At 44.6% G+C, this 12809-nt stretch overlaps 1 protein-coding gene across 1 annotated transcript in view; it reads left to right on the top strand.

Annotated features, from left to right (window-relative positions):
* Positions 1 to 4261, top strand: part of ACOD1 (aconitate decarboxylase 1) — a 10843-nt gene extending 6582 nt beyond the window's left edge. Inside the window, 3 exon segments of the mRNA XM_032799879.2 lie at positions 1550 to 1755; positions 3309 to 4212; positions 4214 to 4261. Coding sequence (XP_032655770.2) covers positions 1550 to 1755; positions 3309 to 4212; positions 4214 to 4261 — 1158 coding nt within the window.
* Positions 4262 to 12809: the final 8548 nt, after the last annotated feature.

Genomic DNA, 12809 nt, shown 5'->3' with positions numbered 1-12809 from the left:
GACTTTAAACAATCCAGTTCTCTGATTGGTCCTCTGGTCAGGTGTTTGGTTACCCTTTCCAGGTAAAAGAAACTTAACCCTTACCTTACCTATCTATTTATGACAATTCCATTATAAAAGATTCTTGCCACCTTTCTTGAGATGGGCTAATACAGGCTTTGTCTGCAGCAGGCCTTTGGAATGTGGCAAGGTAACAGCCCGCAAGCAAGAAAAGTGTCTTTTGTCCCTCAAATTCTGTCCAGGTTTTGCTGAGATATAAATTATTAAAAACATCCTTTCCATGTGCGGCTGAAGTTCCTGAGGGCAAACTTTGGCAGCCTGCCAGAATAACAACTGATACAAACATTCTAAAGTACAGGACTCATGCTGCTGCTAAAACAGCAGCAACAGCACAAACTGTACCTGGGAACACCTGTGAGCTGCCAGGCAGCTGGAGTGGGGTTGAGGAACCAGGACAGACTGCATTGGACCCTCCTCAGCCCCAAATGCCCTCATGAATGCAGCACATGACTCTACGGGGCAAGTGGCTCACCCTAACTCTGGGATAACAGCTTTCTCCTGATACCAGCTGTTGCTCAAGTGGTTGAAATCTGTTGTGAGGAGCTGAAATCCCACTGATGATACAAGTTGGGGAGGTTGCTACAGTTACACATAACAGGTTTTTTTTCACCTTTTCCTTTTCCCAAAACCTAAGCAATTACATAGAAAAAGCTACATTGTTTAGAATGCAAAGCTAAGCATTTGTGAGCTAGGAGATGGCAGATTTACAGTTGCCCATGCCATTTTAATTCTAGCCTTTGTTCATAAACATGATACAGTCTTCCAGTGCATGGTCACGTACTATTCTCCTACCAGAATTCTGCCTCCTTCAGGGCACAGAATGAATTCACAAAGGGACAGAAATAGGGTTACGCAGCAACTGTAAATCTGACATTTCCTAACTTTCAAGTGTTTTGAAATGGAAATAATATTTTGGTATGTAAATGTCTGCATTCATAAGCCTACTTCTGTTGTCACTTAGGGCCGGCCTACACTAGAAACATTTTACCAGCATAGCTATGTCAGTTAGGGTTGTGAGTTTTTATAGATATAACTGCTTGCACACTAGAGCTCATACTGGTATATGTGGAGCCCATCCCTATACCGATATAGCTTATTTCACTTCCTGAACCAAAATAAGCTATGCCAGTATAAGTAATTTATAACTATGCCTTCACAAAGATTTTTTTTTCTGCTTAAATTATACCCGTATATTTAAACCAGCAAAGCTTTCTAGAGTAGACAAGCCTTTAGAGTTATATTGCTTTAAAGCTGGTGAAATCAAGCCCCCTTCTCCACAAAGTATAACTATATTCTCATTTTTCATTATCATTTTTGTGCATAGCTCAATAAAAAAAGCATAAGTAAAAATAAATTGTCCTGAAAGAAAATTCAATTCTTCAGTGTTTGTTTATATTTAGTTAAAATCTTTTCATTTGGGATTAGTTGATCTTGTCAGGCAGACAGTGAATCTCTAATTACAAATCGAGGCATCTCTCTTTCCCACAAGGTTCACTCAATGGATTTTGATGATACATGGCATCCAGCCACACACCCATCTGGGGCTGTGCTTCCTGCTCTGCTTGCTCTATCAGAAGTCCTGCCTCAAAAGCAAAAATTCTCTGGCCTTGACCTGCTCTTAGCTTTCAATGTAGGGATTGAAGTACAAGGCAGATTGATGCACTTTTCCAATGAAGCCAGCTATGTTCCAAAAAGGTACGTAAAGGATATTTGATCTATAGTATTTGGGTTAAATGGAGATGCTGTATTTATTTATTTTTTAATATAATTAAGCTTAAGAGGCGAAAGCAATGCTCATTTCCAATCTCCAATTACTCTATCAAAAACCTCTCCCGAACTGCCTTTTCGTGACACTTTTGTCAAAGTCTTAATAAATTTATTTCATAGCTAGAGCCAACTGGTCACTATCATCTTTTCCACTTCAGGATTCAAAGTCATGTAAGTTGCACAGCTAAGCTCATTTTCTATGTGGTTCCATCCAGAAATTCAAAAAACAAGAACTGAAGCCAATCTTTAAAAACAAAACAAAACAAAAACACTCTACTGTAATTTTTGCCTTTAAGAAGCACAATAAATGGCATTGTCTTTTTAGTATGGGGCACTGTTTGCTGTGCAGTCAGTGTGACATTTCAAAAGACTCCATTAGCCTTTATATTGATTCAAAATAGTGAAAAAAGAACAATGCTAGGGGGAAAAATCTCAGTCTGTCAGTTTTAATCGGACATGGGAATGCATCTGATCAGGTCTTAATATGTAAACAGAAGACCATCACTTGCTCCCACAAATGAGGATTCATCTCTCCCTAGGACAAACCTTGGGCTCAGTATAATCCCAGAGTAAATAGGCTATAGACTGAAGATGGCCTCAAAGCAGTTCAGGAACAAAAAATTCCCTTCCACAAGGATGTATGCTTTGCTGTTGCTACCACAGCCTTAGAGTTTTCTTGCTGCTCACTACACATGGAGTAGCGGAGTTAGTGGTGTATGATAAAGCAGTCACAAAGGGCCACATTCACGCAGGTACTTAGGTGTTGCCCTATGCACTGGGCTATTGATATTCTGGACATAGATGGACACACTTTTTTTCATGAGAGATCCAAGCCTGTAGGCGTGTTCTGAGAATGCCTACAGAATTGGACCCCACTGGCAAGATTGCATGGGGGGACAGACCTGGTTTGAGAAGTCTGCTTCAGGGCTTTGGGGCTTCTGCTTGCGCTAAGACTCCATGCAGCTAATTAGCTGTTGGTGGTGTCAGGACTTAGTTGGCTTTTCACATGCCTGCCAGTGGACATTTAGATGCCTGCAAGGTAAGCTGGCATCTGAGCAGAAGTTTTTTGAGAATGCCAGTGGTCCTCGATTTTGGTTAGCTGCCTAAAGAGGCAGCTAGCTACCTCAGTACCTTGGTGAATCTAGTCCAAAGCCAAAGTCTTCCCTGAAGACTTTGTGTTCTTCCGCCCCACACCGGAACTGCTCTCCTTCCACGTGTTTGAAGGTGCTGAAGAGCTTTGCCTGTGCACTAATAATAATACACAGCATTTTCATTCAACATCTGGGCAAAACAGAGCTTCTCTGGAGTTCCACTTCTGGACTGGACCTTGAGCTTTTAAACATATGTTGATTTATGGTCTGATCCAACTCTTACTGATGTTAGTGGGAGCTGGGTGAGGTGCTTACAGTGAGTCATTTCCTAAACTTCATGTCTCTCCCTCTGAAATCTGGTAATGACGAGCTGTTTTTTTGTTTTCTCAGGTTTCATCCACCATCTGTGGTTGGCACCATAGGGAGTGCAGCAGCTACTGCTAAATTGTTAGCACTCGATCAGTTTAAGTGTAAAGCAGCTTTGGCTGTTGCTGCTTCTTATGCAGGTGCCCCAATGGCTAATGCAGCAACACAAACCAAACCCCTTCACATTGGCAATGCAGCTAGGCATGGCCTGGAAGCAACTTGCTTTGCGTCACTGGGCCTTCAAGGAAACAAACAGATCTTGGACATGGAGTCAGGCTTGGGTGCCTTTTATACAGACTATGCCCCCCAGTTTCTGCCAACTTTACAATCTTATTCCTGGCTCTTGGATCAACAAGATGTGGCCATCAAGCGCTTTCCTGCTCATCTTGGAACACACTGGGTGGCAGATGCAGTCTCTTCACTAAGGAAGTACCTTGTGGAGAGTGATGACTCAGTCCCCATTAGTAGAATTAAGAGAATTGTTGTCAAAGTCCCAGATGTTAGATATGTGAACAGACCTTTCCCTAACTCTGAACATGAAGCCCGGCATTCTTTCCAGTTTGCTGCATGCACTACTCTGCTGGATGGCAGTATCTCCATTCAGTCATTCAGCGATCAGAACATTTCTAGGCCAGAGTTAAAGGAGCTGCTCAGCAAAACTAAGCTAGAGCATCCTGCCGATAACAAGCCTAGCTTTGATAACCTTTACTGTGAGGTTAATGTCACTCTTCAGGATGGCAAGGTGTTTAGTGAACGCTGCGATACATTCTATGGACATTGGAGGAAACCCTTGAGTACAGAAGATCTGAAGAAAAAGTTTCACTCCAATGCTTCCAGTGTGCTCTCAGTGGAAGCTACAGAAGGCATTATAGAGACTGTGGATAATTTAGAAAAAGTAGAAGACTGTTTTGTGTTAAGTGCATTTCTAAAAAGGGACACAGTCAACCAAAGTACGTTCAAAAATGTGCTTACTTTGAAAAATAATTAACATTTATTGACATACATCCTCATAGTTACTCCTTTATGAGCTTAAAACAAATCAGGAATACCGAACTCCTATCATATTGCACTCCTGTAACATAAGCAGCATTTTAAGTCCAGTATTGTGGCTCTAGTTACAAAGATTGTGTTTTGCTGTAGCTATGTCTTGCCAAGGGCTGGAAGGAAGATCCTGTGGTAACAGTGTCCCCCTTGATTATCCTTATATCATTAGTAGAAAAGTGTTGGCTGCAGGCTCCACAAAGTACCACTGCTGCTGTGGGATTCCTGTTACCAAGTTCTCTGCTATCCTGGTGCCAGAAACAAAAGCCTCTTTCTAAATATCTTGCTTCTATTAGAGGATTTGGTAGTGCAGACCTGAATTTTGGAGGGATAGGGCAGTCACTGCTTCTGGGAGGGCAGCAGTTGACAGAAGGTCAGGTAAAGAATAAGTAATTTATAGCTAAAAATATATAAAAATTCTATCTATGCCAAAAAAAAAAAACCCAAGACACCAAAGTTGTTTTGCTTGGCATTCTCCAAGATACATCACAATTTCCCCATCAAACCTGGTCGTGTATAAGCCAGGTTGACAATTACATCAAAGGTAAACAATAAGATACCCCTTTAGTTTCCATATTTGGCTGCTCTAAAAACATAAGAACTCACGCTTGACAATCTGTTTCTTACTGTAGCTGAAAATTACACTCCTATTTCGTAGTTGTGTGGCACTGGTTCTTTGTAACTCTGAGGCCACGTCTAGACTACGCGCCGTATCGGCGCGTTAAAATCGATTGCTCGGGGATCGATATATCCTGTCTGATCTAGACGGGATATATCGATCCCTGAGCGCGCTTATATCGATTCCGGAACTCCACCAAAACCAACGGAGTTCCGGAATCGACATGGCGAGCCGCGGACATCGATCCCGCGCGGTGAAGACGGGTGAGTAAATCGATTTTAGATATTCGATTTCAGCTACGCTATTCTCGTAGCTGAAATTGCGTATCTAAAATCGATTTTTGTGCGTAGTGTAGACCTGGCCTGAGGTTGCTTTCTCTATACCTTCCCTAACATCAGTCAAGTCACATTCCTCCAGCCACAGTGTAGCTGACCAGACTTGTTAAGGAATGTATCCTTAGGATGCTTCCCTTGTCATTACACAAGACTTGCATCATTGACAGGGACATACAGGAACGTTTTAGAGGGGGTTTTCACTTTTAAAAGGGCACAATCAAGATTTAAATACTTTTAAATTAACATAACACTGCTACTAATACATCCTTGCACATTTTACAATGAAGTCTATGAAATCAGATTTGTCTTTCGCCTGTATAGAAATGTATATTTTAAGTCAGTAATCATGACAATGCAGGCAGATAGATAATATCTTGGTTCATGTGCTTAATGGAGCTTGTGCTTTACTGTGGAAGTCATGTGCACCATTTATTTTCCACTTCAAGGGACTAATTTGCATATTTGAGAATCTAAAAATAGGCATTTAGAGCCATATTTAGGCACCTGTAATAGCATTTGAGTCTAGATTGCATATTTAGGTATCTACATTTTAAAATCAGCCTAGTTTAGGAGGAATATTTGATACGCTCTTCATGTTACTGTTACATCTTGAAAAGGTGTGGATGTTAATGTGTCTGTAGTAATACAACGTTTAAAAGCTGTAACTATTTGTATGCTTTTACTAAATATAACAACATTTTCTGTGATGTTTCAATTTTGTGTAACCCTTCTGCCCCTCTGAGTTGGCAGCAACAAGGGCCGGGTCCAGTATCCAGGGGTTCCGTTTCAATAACACAATGCAAAACCAGCTCGAGCCCTGACCCAGTGACCTGGGACAATTACATACCACCTCCCGCCCAGGCGCCTCTAGGAGGCAATACTTCCCCACTCGCAAGCATGGAGTCCGAGTGTAGCAAAATCCTTTTAATAAAGGAGGGAAACAAAGAGGCATCACATTGGAGAAACACCATAAACAGAATTATAACACAAACCACAAGCAAAAAACCCACATCCAAGTACATTTGGCAATGTCCTTTCCCCCTTAGGGTCTTAAGTCCAATGACCCTAAAGTCCAACAACCCAAAAGTCTTTGTTTCTGGTCAGTGCCACCCCAGAGTTCAAAAGTTTATCTGCAGAGTTTCTGCCCCTCCTCTCACAGCCTGGGTGGAAATGGGGGGGGGGTACACAAGGTGTTAAGGGGCACCTTACATGGGCCAACTGCTCCGCCTCTCCGCAGAGTTCTGCTGCAGCCTTCACCATGACCGGCTCCACTCCACCAGCTGTGCCACTCCTCCAGCCAACCCGTGAGCCGCTCCCACAAACCACTCCGCTCACTGTTTCGTGGGCTGCTCCAAAGTGCTGCAAACTGCTCCGCTCTGCCAGCTGCTTAGCAATAGATCTTCAGGCTCCCCCACTAGTTAACACAGCACTCATTGATCTCAGTTCAGTAAGCTTAGCTCTTTTAGTGATTTCAGCTCTTAGTGAGTTCAGTTTGTAGTAGGGGAGCCCAGGTACTGGTGCACTATTAGCCCAACGTGAATTCAGCTCAGCAGCCTCTAGATGGACTCCTAATGGATTCAGAATTAACTCTGCTCTTCAATAGTGGAGAGAGGAAGATGTGTAATTGGTGTTCTAGGCCCTCAAAAGGCACCCATACGATCAGGTACACATACCAGTCCCCAACCTCTCTCCATTCACTGGGCATTGGTGCCCATGTCCCTTGTCTAGCAAGCGCCACCCACCTGATGGTGAGACATCTCTGTCACAAAGCAGTCCCACAGTTCCTCATCCACACAACCAGGGCGACAACACTCCACTCCTCCCACCCCAACAACAAAGAAACTGGGAATCCCAGAGCTGTCAAAACAACCATCCCAGGCTGCCGCAGGCCATGCCAGGCGGGGTGGATGTGCCAATGCAAATACCTGAAATTCCCTTCCACACTCCCCACAATTCACCAGATGTCAGGGTAGAGCCCATCCTGACTCTGCTTACATTTGTATATGAGCTATTTCTTCAGAGGGACAGATCTCTTCCACCCCTCAACCACTTTCATATCCAGCCTGCACTGATCACTCACAATGTTATGCCTTTTGGAATTAAAGCCTGTGTTTAAGTAGATTTTGTTATGGTAGACAGAGGTCTTTCAGCATAGCTACCACCAAATTAGAATCTAATCACTTACTATACTGAAAGAATGACTAGCTTCAGTGTATCTACAGTCAGCTCAGCTAGATGAGTGACTTCTGCAGGGCACCATACAAATGGCTGTTAGATCGCACATCACTAGTTACATAAGCCTGGATCCACAAAGGGACTTAGGCATTTCAATATTGAATGTTGTGGCACCTTTTAGGCACCTAGAAAAAAAAACACAGGAACACTACGGTGATCCATAAAGCCCAAGTTGGGCACTTGGGCTCCCTGTACAATGAATCAAGGGAGAGAGGAACCTTAGAACATAAGCCTTAAAAGCCAGCACACTAAGCCAGGAGCTGCCTAAACTAGGCAAGATGGCAACGAGAGGTATGACCTAAGCCCCTCCTCTCTCTCAGAGGGAAGCATCTATCTCTGCTTAGTAAACCACACATGGGAACCTGTCTCTGGAATAGGGTGGCTTTGGTGTCTAAGCAGTTTCTTGAAGGAATGAGACAGGTGCCTGCTTTGCTGGAGAAGGCAGCAGTAGCATTTCCCACCTTCTAACTCAGTGGTTAGAGAGCTTACCTGGGATGTGGGAGAGCCTGGTTCAACTGTCCCGTCTCTGCCATGGGGAGCAAGAATTTGAACACAGATATCCCACTTTCCAGTACAGTGCTCTAAGCATCCAAGGTGTCAGATAGTCTGCTGTGGGGCTACTGTTACAGCTTTAGGGTAACTGCACCTGTGTGACCTCTCTGTCTCTGGCAGGCACCCACATAAGGTTTCCAGCTCCAGCTGTCACCTCTCTCCAGCCTGGTCATGGTTTTAAGGCTGCACAGCTCCCTACCTCATACCATGATGTGCCCAGCAAGCCACTCTGCTTAACGGCCAGTGCCTGTGTGTTGTTTTCTCTGAGGGCTATGAACAGGGTGGTGCCAGCCAGTTACAAGTGACCACACTGTTCCTTCTAAGCAAGCACCTTTGTTCTTAAGGGAGAAGCATTACAGAGAAAATTATTAAACAGAAGTTTCTATACACATGCTAAAAGCTTGCTAGAGGTTACCAGTCTGTCTTATGAGTGCTTGGAAGGCCAAAGGCCTTCCAACCCTTCTGCAAAGGTTGGGACCCTTGGATGGAAGGTCCTGTCCACTTGCTGGATCAGAAAGAAGGTTCTGAGTATGCTTAAGCAGGGCCTTTTTAAGGAAAAAGCCCTTTCTTCAAATTTTCTAGTCTCCGGAAACCAGCTTGAACAAGTATCTGTGAACCTCTACTGGGAGGTACTACCTTCCGGGGTGTCTACAGTGTGAGTGATTTGCCTTAATCACCCCCTCCAACACTTTCTCTCTGTCCCTGAGGGAGCTGCAGTAACCCTCCTCCCAGAGAATAAAACACTCAAATAATCCTTGGCCCACAGTACTACAATATACAACCACCTTCCCCCAAAGATACTGCATGTGGTTGCAATACTTGTCACAGGGCTCCTTCAATCTCTTGGTGAAGCTGTTCCTCTGTGGATAAATAATGAATAATTGCAGCAGTGGCTCTCCTATGAGCTGGGTACCCCTACCTCCAGGCTACAAAGTCATTCTATCTCTCTGTGGCCCAATGACTTTTCTCCTGGGGCTAAATACTTATTATTGTATTTATCCACAGAGGAAAAGTCATTGGAGCAGAGCGAGGGGTGGTTAGGGTACTCACATGGGGACTGAACCCTGGGTTGCCCACCTCCCCTTCTCCAATCACTCTTTCATTATTTATCCAAAACAGCTTTAACATAAGATTGAAGGAGAGCAACATCAGACTAGCTCAGTGATTAGAGCACTCTCCTGTGAGTTAGGTTCAAATACTTTCTTCCTGTCAGGCACAGGGGGAAATTGAATTTTTGTCTCCCATATCCCAGGCAAGTATTTTAACCACTGGGTTAAAAAGTATAAGGTGGGCACTGCCATCTCCTCCAGCCAGATTGTGAAAGGTGCTGATCTGGTAGGTGGCCTCTCACCACACCTGGCTTGGCCCCGGCATCATCTGCCAATCTTCCCTAATTAGTGGGTTGCTCTAGGGCTTAGGCTAGAGATAGGAGTCCAAACACCTAGTTAGCGTGCATGCTCAGAGACTGAAACTTAGGGTAGTCTACACTACGGGATTATTCCGATTTTACATAAACCGGTTTTGTAAAACAGATTGCATAAAGTCGAGCGCACGAGGCCACACTAAGCACATTAATTCGGTGGTGTGCGTCCATGGTCCAAGGCTAGCATCGATTTCCAGAGCATTGCACTGTGGGTAGCTATTCCATAGCTATCCCATAGTTCCCGCAGTCTCCCCTGCCCCTTGGAATTCTGGGTTGTGATCCCAGTGCCTGATGGGGCAAAAATCATTGTCGCGGGGGGTTCTGGGTAAATGTCGTCACTCATTCCTTTCTCCGGGAAAGCAACGGCAGACAATCATTTCGAGCCCTTTTTCCCTGGATTGCCCTGGCAGATGCCATAGCACGGCAACCATGGAGCCCGTTCAGCTTTTTTTTTTTACTGTCACCGTATGTGTCCTGGATGCCGCTGACAGAGGCGATACTGCAGCGCTACACAGCAGCATTCACTTGCTTTTGCATGATAGCAGAGATAGTTATCAGTTGTTATGTACTGTCTGCTGCTGTTGTAAATTGGCAATGAGATGATGATTATCTGTTTTTCTGTACTGTCTGCTGCTATCATGGGTGTCCCTGGCTGAGGGTGCAAAGGCAAAAATGGGAATGACTCCGAGTCACTCTCTCCTTTATGGTATCTAAAAATAGAGTCAGTCCTGCCTAGCATATGGGGCAAGTGTACTAGAGAACCAGTGTATCAGAAAGCACAGCTGCTCCATGTCAGATCCTGCAGAAATGATGAGCTGCATGCCATTCATGGGGGTTGCCCCTGCAACAACCCCAACAATTGTTTCCCTTCTCCCCAACCTTCCTGGGCTACCGTGGCAGTGTCCCCCCCATTTGTGTCATGAAGTTATAAAGAATGCAGGAATAAGAAACAGTGACTTGTTAGTGAGATAAAATGAGGAGGAGGCAGCCTCCTGCTGCTATGACAGTCCAGGCAGAGAATTAAGCAGTGCAGGGGAGAGGAGCCCAGCATCCGCTGCTATAATAGTCCAGGCAGTACAGAATCTTTTCTTATACAAGAAAGGGAGGGGGCTGATGGAGCTCAGCCCAGTTGCTATGATGAGGATGGTTACAGCTGTTCTGTACCATCTACTGGATGACCGGGAATCGTCCTATTTTTATCCAGCACCCCTGGCCAGCCCTCACGCTGAGCCGGCCAGGAGCATCACAGGCTGAATGACAAGGACAGCTAGCCGTCCTACTGCACCATCTGCCACCGGGGAGGGGAGAGGACGGATACGCTTCACTGCCCAGCATCGCATCTACAGCCATAGGGTGACACTGAAGAAGTCAGAAATGATTTCTTTCCCTTTTCTTTCACGTGGTGGAGAGGGAGTAAATTGTCCAGCTATACCTGAACCAGCCGGACACGTGTTTGAGCCTCAGGCATTGGGAGCTCAGCCAAGAATGTAAATATTTTCAGAGACTGGTGTGGACTGTGGGATAGCTGGAGTCCTCAGTACCCACCCTCCCTCCTCCATGAGCGTCCATTTGATTCTTTGGCTTTCCGTTATGCTTGTCAACGCAGCACTGCGTAGCCTGGAGATTTTTTTCAAACGCTTTGCATTTTGATCTTCTGTAACGAGCTCTGATAGAAAAGATTTGTCCTCCAACCAGTGATCAGATCCAGTATCTCCCGTATGGTCCAGGCTGGAGCTTCTTTTGGATTTGGGACTGCATCGCCACCTGTGCTGATCAGAGCTCCACGCTGGGCAAACAGGAATGAAATTCAAAAGTTCGGCTGGCTTTTCCTGTTTTCTGGCCACTAGCATTGCCGCCAGAACGCGTCACAGAGCAGTCACAATGATGCACTGTGAGATAGTGCCCGGAGGCCAATACCGTCGATTTGCTGCCACATTAACCCTAATCCGATATAGTAATACCGATTTTAGCGCTACTCCTCTCGTTGGGGAGGAGTACACAAACTGATTTAAAGAGCCCTTTATATCGATATAAAGGGCCTCGTAGTGTGGATGGGTACAGCGTTAAATGGGTTTAACGCTGCTAAAATCGGTTTAAACGCATAGTGTAGACCAGGCTTTTGGTGTCAAGGGAACTTTCACCAAAAAGCTTGGGTGCTAGAGGAAGTTAGGCACTGAGAAGGTTTGACAGCAGTTTTGTGGATTGCAGCAGAGCCTAAACATGAGACTGAGGCACTTAAAGTACCTTTGTGGATTGGAGCCATGGAACCCAATCCTGCCAAGTTTTTAATGCCCTCAACTCCTACTGAAGTTAACATCTCTTGAAGGATTGTGCTGATAAGAAATACTGACTTCTGCCCCCACATCTTCGGTGAAAACAGATGGTTTTGAGTTTTTATAATCCACTTGGTTGAGTAAGTCTTGCCATTACAATTTGTATGTGAAAACATCTTATAACTGAATTCTTGCTAACTGAACCCTTCAATATTTCATTTAAAAGCTGTAGAGACAGTGTAACTTGACTATAAAAAAAAAAACAAAAAAAAAACAAAAAAAAAGACTTTCAACAAAATAAATGGTGTTAAATTGCAAACACACCATCGACACATGAAGCTAGTTTGTCTAGTTGAGGGGCTCTCAAACTTCATTGCACGCCCAGCCTTCTGACAACAATTACTATACAACCCCAGGAAGAGGGACCAAGATCTGAGCCTGCCCAGCCCACTGTCCCAGGCAGGGGGCCCAAAGCCAAAGCCCCACCTCCCTGGGTCGGGGGCACCAAAGCTGAAGCCCAAGGGCTTCAGCCCCAGGCATGGGGTCTGTAATCTCAGTCCTGCCACCCAGGACTGAAGCCTCTGGCTTTGGTTCTGGCACTGGGAGGTGAGGCTCAGGCTTCAACCCTGGGCCCCAGTAAGTCTAATGCCAGACTTGGCGATCCTAATAAAAATGAGGTCGTGGCCCACTTCAGAGTCCCAACCCACAGTTTGGGAAGTGCTGGTCTAACAAATATTAGTTTTAGGCTTGTTTAAAGACTCACAGGCATACAAATCCCAGATTTCCCTGTTTTTACTATACTGATTTAATTTTTCTCCTTGATTTAAATCTGTCACACTTTCAACCTAGATGAGTAATTCACTCATCTTTTCTGCTGTCACATTTTATTATACTTGCGATTTACAAAAACCCATTCAGGAGTCTGAGCACATTTAGACTCTCAACAAAAAAGAGATGCTGCCTATATTTCAAATAAAGGGAGGAAAAAAAGTGATAAGAGTTGTAGAGATGGTGTGTGATGTAGAACTTAAAAAAACAGACTGAAGC

The sequence above is a fragment of the Chelonoidis abingdonii genome, chromosome 1, assembly GCF_003597395.2.
Source record: "Chelonoidis abingdonii isolate Lonesome George chromosome 1, CheloAbing_2.0, whole genome shotgun sequence".
NCBI classification, from domain to species: domain Eukaryota; kingdom Metazoa; phylum Chordata; order Testudines; family Testudinidae; genus Chelonoidis; species Chelonoidis abingdonii.
The sequence above is the reverse complement of the archived record's forward strand: the minus strand, read 5'-3'. Positions and strand labels throughout refer to the sequence as shown.